Consider the following 8454-nt stretch of genomic DNA (forward strand, 5'->3'; position numbering starts at 1 on the left):
CCTTTACAAAGGTAATAGCTTCCAAAGCCAGTACTGCGTAGGACAGCTTTAGAAACAACAGCTGGGCTTTTGTTGCTTTTAAAGATAGCTTTCTGGAGATAAGTCCACAAGTATGTCCATCCTACTCTGTCTCTCGATTTCCCCTACCATAGGCTGCTGCTGCTGCCGTTATTTACCCAGCCAGCTCCCAAATGTCAAGAGAGGCTGGAATTCCTCTCAGACAACCGCAGCAGCTGCCAGAAAACTCTCTTGTGCTGGAGGAAGACAAATTTCCTAGGTAAGCTTCTGAACAAAGAGAGGATATTGCCAGCCTTTATCTTAAGCAGATGTCATTTTACTTGTCCAGAAGTGGTCTTGTTTCTTTGTTTCTTTGAAACAGTTCTACCCTGTCTCTCCCAGTGCATACTCTTCTTCAATGTGGCTTACAAGCCAAAAATAAAATAAGGTCAGATAAAATCCACATCAGTTAAAACAACACAACTCACACACGCCAGCATCAGAAAGAGCGGCAGCAAAATAACTTGGGAATGAAACAGCAACAAAATGTGTTATCATTTCACAGGATCTGGAGAAGAGAAAACGGTTTTAATTTGGCACTAGGATGATATATACCCCCATGAGTATCATTGGGTAGGTTATTTCAGAATGGAGGCACCACTATTGGAAAGCCTGTTTACAATGGCCTGCCATTTAGCTGCTGAAGATGGAGTACCTAAAATGACCATGGAGTGCACAATGAAAGAAAGCCCTTTGGATATCCTGGCTGGAGGCCATTTAAGGCTCTGCAAGTCAAAACATTGAACTACATCCAAAAATAATGGAAACCAGCGAAGAACTTTAAGCACCAGCACAAGAGAGCCAGCATGGTGTAGTGGTTAAGAGCAGCAGACTTTAATCTGGTGAGCCAGGTTGGTTTCCCCACTCCTACACATGAAGCCAGCTGGGTGACCTTGGGCTAGTCACAGTTCTCTTTGAACTCTCTCAGCCCCACCTACCTCACACGGTGTCTGTTGTGGGGAAAGGAAGGGAAGGCGATTGTAAGCCAGTTTGATTCTCCTTAAAAGTTAGAAGAAATCAGCATATAAAAACCAACTCTTCTTCTTCTTCTTCAATATAGTGGGTTCAAGTTAACAAGCTGAAGGTCATATTCTGAACCATTTGAAAGTGATGGGTGCTTTTCAAAGGCATCCCCACATTCATCCATCTTGGATGTTATCAAAGCATGAGTAACAATGACAAGTACATGCAAAAATGTATCTTCTAATTGAGAACTTTGTGAGTAATCCTAAACAGCTCTACACAGAATGCTATTAAGGTTTATTCAATGGGGCTTACTCCCAGAAAAGTGTTTTTAGGATTGAACCATAGATTTGCCAGTCCCTCCTCTCCCCATCCGGTTTCTCCAGAACTTTCCCATGACTGGGGGCTGTTGCTGTAATTTGTACAAGGAGCACTGCCCAGAGGCCCCTGATAAGAACTGACTAGTGAACTGTAGGTCTGGGGGTAAATTTTAAGATGTAAATCATGGGTAGGGGGACTCAGTATAGAGGCTTGTGTGCAGGAGCAGATTTAATGTATGTGTGTAAAGTCCCATCAAGTTGCAGCTGGTTTATGGTGACTCCAGCAAGGGGGCTTGCAGGGCAAGTGAGAAGTAGAGGTGGTTTGCCATCGCCTTCCTCTGCCGAACCTTCCTTGGAGCTCTCCCTTACTGCATTGAATTTCTTCTACCACTAACTAGCGAGAAGTATGAATCCTCTCAGTTTCACCCACCTAGCAGTCTAAGGTCCAAGGCCAGTGAACTGCTGCTGGTGCGCCACGCTCCTAACTGGAGAATCAGAGAGGAATACACAGGGCTGCTTACCATTGTACTGAACATTAGTGAAACGAAAGGAACGCGCCAGGCTGCCTCTAGAGGACACTGCAGAGCAGCTAATGAAGCATCCAGACAATGAACCGCTTGGGACATTGCCCAGCCAACGTCCCTCAGCTGGGCACATCGTGTTCTGATCCAAGAAGCATAGAGACAGCTGCAGTGTTCTTGGCTGCTAGCCACGTAGAGGGAACAGGCTTTGTTTTCTCATGTCACAGCTCTCTCCAGCTTCATCCATTCCCACAAGGGATAGTCCTGGAAGCTTGAGCACCTTGCAGACGACGGGAAATCCCACCCCCTGAGATGTTAATTGGTGTGGTGTTATTTTTTGGCTAGGTTATCGCTCCTTTTTCCTGGCAGCCATGGCTGGTATATGTGGGGCTTAGCTAGAGAGGATATCAACAGCTATGCAGGACAACTTGTCAGAAAAAGTGCAATCAAACATTTGGCTTTTGAGTAGTAGTAGTAGAAGAAGAGTTGGTTTTTATATGCCGCCTTTCTCTACCACTTAAGGGAGACTCAAACCGGCTTACAATCACCTTCCCTTTCCCTCCCCACAACAGATACCCTGTGAGGTAGGAGGGGCTGAGAGAGTGACTTGCCCATTGCCACCCAGCTGGCTTCATGTGTAGGAGTGGGGAAACAAATCCAGTTCACCAGATTAGCCTCAGCCGCTCATGTGGAGGAGTGGGGAATCAAACCCAGTTCTCCAGATCAGAGTCCACCGCTCCAAACCACCGCTCTTAACCATTACACCACGCTGGCTCTCACACTGGCTTTTGAGTATACTTGTACACAAATACAGCACAGGCAGTACAAAACATCTGGCCATTGAATAAATGCCATGTTTTTATGTTCTAGTCTAAATAATGTTTTAACACACAAGCTTGCTCAGTTGGTCTAATCATGTAGTGAACAGAAGGAGCCACCAACTGTGGCATATGTGGCGGGAGAAGCACAATTCTGGACAATTTTTTTGCTCAAAATGTCTCAGTTTAAGGATCAAGCTCCCAGCAGATCCCCAAACTGGGACCTTCCATGCAGCACAAAGCATGCTCGATGTACACAGATTTCCTAGAGACGTTACCCCTGGAAGACTTGGAGGTGTGGTCTCTACCATCTTAGAGGCACTTCCTGTGCTCCCATGATTGGAGAGGGGCTGAGAGGGAAAGTCAGTTATGGGTCAGTGATTGAGTTTTTCCACCACTAGCAGCAAAATAACTAAGGGTGGTCTTGCAAAGAGGTTATAGTAACAGGTTTTCTGCCTAGTACCATTTTTGGAAGCAAAGTCCCAATAGTGTCAGTTACCTTGATTTCTAAGCTTAACTTCCATAGAGATATTATTATTGTTATTATTTAGACTTCTAGCCTGCCTTTCCCAGTCAAGGTCAGGCAATAACAACCAATAAATACAATTTAATAAATACATTAACAGCATAAAATCAAAATTCAAAATAATTTCCAATGGTACATTAAAAAATTCAAGTGGCACCCCTGCTAGTAATGGGAGAACAACAACAAGCAAGAGGAGGGAGAGAAAAGGAATGGGAAAGGGAGGGAATACTGGGAAAGGGAAAGGGCAGGGCAGGGAGGCCAACTAGTGTGAAACCATCGCTGTTCTCAACCACAGGCCTGGCGGCATGTATCAGTCCTGCAGCCACTGCGGAACTAAGCCAAGTCCTATAGGGCCTGGGTCTAGAGTTGCCCGGTCCCTCTTCACCACCGGCGGAAGGTTTTTGGGGCAGAGCCTGAGGAGGTCATGGTTTGGAGAAGGGAAGAACTTCGATGCCATAGAGTCCAATTGCCAAAGCAGCCGTTTTCTCCACCTAATCTCCCTGGCATGTTGTGAATCGCCTAAGTCAACATGCATGGCCATCTCCAGCCTGCGTGATCAACTCACCTAATTCCATAACTTCCCCAGTTCTTCGAAGTGCTGGTTTATCTCAACTTTAATTTTATTTCTGCCGCAACCGCACGAGCTTCCCAGTGGATTTTAGCATCCGGGTTGACTTCCCCACCGGAAGAAGCCTAGCTGGCCCAATGGCAGCAGCAGCAGCAGCATTCCCCAGACTCCGCACCCCTCTCTGTCATATGTCTGAGCACCTTGGAGCAGCGGGCTGCAAAGGGTTGGTATTATCCGAAGCTGTATGTGCAGAGAAGTGCTGGTTTTTCGCTGGAGGGGACAGAAGGCGCATTGGGACCCAGGAACAACTGTCTGGGGTCTTGCACATCAGCTTGGAGGCCTCAATTAATGATCTGCTCATGGCCACCATGTCAAAAAGCATTGGGGCTGTTGGTGCCAATGCCGGCCCATGAAAAACCGGCACCTCCCCAGCACGACTCCCCCACCGGAAGAAGCCTAGCCAGCCTGATGGCAGCAGCAGCAGCAGGACGCCCTTCCCCTCTCCCTCCTCCTCCTGGCAGAGGCGGTTCTTTCCAGTCATTGCCACCTCCACCCAACGCCGGCCTCCCCTCCACCTGGGGAACAGCAGGGTGGAGGAGCGCAGAGCAGTGGCAGCTGCTACAGGCACTCCATCGTGCCATCGCACCATGCATTCAAGATTCGCATTGCGGGATCAAAAAAAGTGAGTTAGAAAAGAAACAAAGGTGAAGACAGCAATGCATTAATGGCCATAGTGTTCCAGCTTGGATCATGTTACAAGGTAAAAGAGGTTAATCCTCCCCCCACCCCGCCCATGCACACAGACACACAATTTTCCCAACTTGAAATGGTTCCTTGTAACTGACCTGGATGGCCCAAGCTAGCCTGATCTCGTCAGATCTCAGAAGCTAAGTAGGGTCAGCCCTGGTTAGTATTTGGATGGGAGACCACCAAGGAATACCAGGGTTGCTATGCAGAGGAAGGCACTGGCAAACCACCTTTGTTAGTCTCTTGCCATGAAAACCCCAAAAGGGGTCGCCATAAGTCGGCTGCGACTTGACAGCACTTTACACACACACACACACACACACACAACTGCTATTTGTACCTGTTAGATCAAAAAACATAGGTAATATACAGATTGCCTTATATCTGCCCCCAATGCAGCAAAGAGCAGCTCTATGGGGGCATTTCATGCCAGAAAAACACTGTGAAGGCAAAATGATGAACACCCATGTCATGGTTCTGAGTCAAATTTGGCTATAATGTGGCTGCTATTTACAAAGAAGAAATGCTTGGGACCTCCAGACATGGAATTAACAGCATCTTGTCTAGACTGGTTTCATGAAAAATCAGGGACAGTAAGAATATGTATATTTGTCCATGTTGGAATCGTGTCATGAGGCCCCCATCATTGACTGGTGGCAAATGGTATCCTGGGAAGCACATGTTTGCTTACCAGCTAAAAGAGAGGTAGATAAACCCACTGGTTGCTGAGGTCTCTGCAGGGCAGCATCACCCCTCTGCAGGGCAGCATCAGTGGACAAGGCCTTCCCACCACTCCCTCAATCACCACTGTGACTCATTGCAAGCATTCATGGGAAATGAGTTATGAGTTTTCCCAGGACTCGTTGGAGAGGAAGCAGCCATTACAAACTGTGAAAAGTAAGTCTTTTTCAAATTATCCCGAGGGGGGCATTTTTCGAGGTAGATCCAAGCTGGGACACTATGGCAGTTAATGCATTGCTGTCATTGTAAACTTTACCATACTTCTCTATGGAGGAGGGGGCGACCCCTTCTGGACCCCATAAAATCGGACCCCCTGACCCAATCTTTACCAAACCTTGGGGTTCATGCAAGGAGAGTATCGTGAAGCTACCCTGAAAATTTGGGAACTCTACCTCCAAAAATGCCCCCATAGGAGCTTCAGAAAAAATCCCCATAGAATATAATGGATCGGAATTTTTCGGTAAACCCGGAAATAAAGCCGAAATACACATTCATCAGTATGGGTATTAACCTCTTCCAGGTTTACCAAAAAGAAATCTGGCCCAATAAACCAGAACCTGAAATTAACCGTTTGTTTTTGTTTTTACTTAGGTACTAAGTGATGTGAACCTCTATCTGGTACCTAGAGAGCTTCTATCAGTCAGAGCAGACAATACTAACTACAGTAGACCAATATAAGGGAGTTTGATGCAAATAAATTTATTTCCACCCTAACTGGTCAATATGCAGCGTATCCTGAGCAAGCAGGGTCACAGCAGTAATAATCTTAAATCATCTTTTTTTACTGAATGTAGCTTTGAGACTGACCACAAGAGGTCACCATTGGTGTTCATCCCAAAGATCTGGAAGCCTGTTAACAATACTGAAAAAGAATTCCAATGTATTGTGACAAAGAAGATAATCCAACAGAATAACTTTTCTGAATTCCCTAGAAACATTTTGAAACATGTGAAATATAACTGCTTTCACTAATGTCCCACTGCAGTGGTTTGATGAAGGAATCCGCTTGGAAAGGTTGGTATGGGAAGAGATGGTCCTTCAAGAATCCTGGTTCCAGCTTTATAAAAACAGAGTACACGAATCCACTACTGAATGGTATATATGTGCCTGTGAGGCAGCTGTGATCATCGAACTAGGGATCGTTCATTAGTTGTTTCTCCACTTGAGGCAATACTAATCTCCTTTATCACTAATCTCCTTTACCTCTCCTGGTATGTTCCCCGGAGGACTCTCCGTTCAGCTAATACCAACCTTTTGGTGGTCCCCAGCCTGAGAAGTGTCTGGCTGGCCTCGACCTGGGATTTTTCCGCCCTGCCCCCTGCCTGGTAGAATAGCCTCTCTAGTGAGACCAGGGCCCTGTGGGACCTAGGGTTGCCAGATCCCTCTTTGCTACCTGTGGGAGGTTTTGGGGGTGGAGCCTGAGGAGGACAGGGTTTGGGAAGGGGAGGGACTTCAATACCATAGAGTCCAATAGCCAAAGCGGCCATTTTCTCCAGGTGAACTGTTCTCTATCGGTTGGATATCAGTTGTAATAGCAGGAGATCTCCAGCTAGTTCCTGGAGGTTAACTAATGAAAAGAGACGTGTGCTGATACAACGAAGTTTAAAAGAATAACAGCACCAGCTCAAGGATATGTAGTAAAGAATGATTTACCTTCACAGTACAAACATAAATCATGTAATAAAATTAAATTTAACACAAATTGGTTACTTCACCAACAAAACTCTTTTCTGGTGTTCATAGAAGTCCAAAGCCAATCAGGTGAGTGGCATACGGTTCCAACGAAAATACAAAACTGTAATCCAGTATATAATTGTGGTCCAAGTCCAAAGACTTTCCTCACTGCCAAGTCCAGAGACTTTCCAATAAGTTAGACAAGTCCAATCCAAACAGGTCCAATCCAAAACGGCACCTCCGGATAGGTGATCGTTTCACAATATGAAATTGCTTCTTCAGTTGATTAATATTGCCTTGATACTTTTAATCCTTAATCCTTATAGATAACGAAAAGCTTATTTATAGGGCACAAAGGCCTCTGAAAAACAACATCATACAGTGAGCTATAACATGCCTATAAAAAACCATCCCAAATGTTCAAAAAGTACAAGATCATGAGTTTCAGCTTACCAGCATCGGACCAGCCGTCTCTCACGGTTCCACAGGCTTTGCCTTGGCTGGTACCGAGTGCAAAACCCGCACAGAATAAATCCCTATTCCCAGATAGCCTACACCTGTGGGCGTGGTTGGATGCCTTCATTTAAAGATAGCAAGACAATTCAAATTCATTGTTCAGACCTAATGGTGTCATAGATTTTAAAAGATGGATAAATCTCATTTCATGTCTGTGTAGTAACTTAGCAACATCTTCTTGGTTGTAAGGGCGAGGTTTGTATTGCCATAAGGCAAAAAATAAAAGATCCTTGTCTGTGTGGCCTTTCTTTAAATAATGATTGGTTAACGGAGCCTCACGTGTGTGGGAGCATATCCTTGCCCGATGCTCACCAATACGGATTTTTAATTGTCTCGTGGTCGAACCGATGTATAATAAAAAACATGGACAAAAAATTCCGTACACCACGTTGGAAGAACTACAATTAGTAAATTGATTAAGTGTGAATGTAAAATTAGTATTAGAGGAACTTACTTCCTTAACCGGCAAGCAATACGCGCACATGGCACAAGAGCCGCATTTAAAGTGACCTTTCGGTTTCGATTCTTCCTTACTGTCTAAACGGTCCGTTTTAACCAAATAATTACGCAAGGACTTGGTCTTTCTCAGCCCAAACAAAGGAAATTCACCACATCCAGGCACATTATATAATACGTGCCAATGTTTGCGCACGATCTTCTGGATGTCATAGGAGAGATGGTTGTATTCCAAGGAAGCAAAAATTCTAGTCTTACTAGACCGACTGCGTGTCAATGGTTGCAGCAGTTTATCCCTGGGGGTAGTGGCTGCTCGGGTCAGAGCGTTCTGGATCACCAGGGGGTGAAATCCTCTGGTGTAAAACCTGCTGCTAACGAAATCTCGATCATGGGTGGAATTGCGTTTTAATCTGAGAAATTGGCTGAAAGGAAGGTTAAGCCGTAGATGGGTCGTCTTATTATCTCCGTTCTGGCAGACGGGATTTTCCGTATGCCCCGAGAGCTCAACGGGCTCCTCGGCAGAGGCCCCAGAAACCACCAGTTTCAT

General features: G+C 45.5%; 1 protein-coding gene across 1 annotated transcript in view; it reads right to left on the bottom strand.

The window, feature by feature from the left end:
* Positions 1–8454, bottom strand: part of TNNI1 (troponin I1, slow skeletal type) — a 32672-nt gene extending 24218 nt beyond the window's left edge. The window contains 1 exon segment of the mRNA XM_056844853.1: positions 7986–8454. Coding sequence (XP_056700831.1) covers positions 7986–8454 — 469 coding nt within the window.

Source organism: Euleptes europaea, chromosome 2, assembly GCF_029931775.1.
Source record: "Euleptes europaea isolate rEulEur1 chromosome 2, rEulEur1.hap1, whole genome shotgun sequence".
NCBI lineage: Eukaryota > Metazoa > Chordata > Lepidosauria > Squamata > Sphaerodactylidae > Euleptes > Euleptes europaea.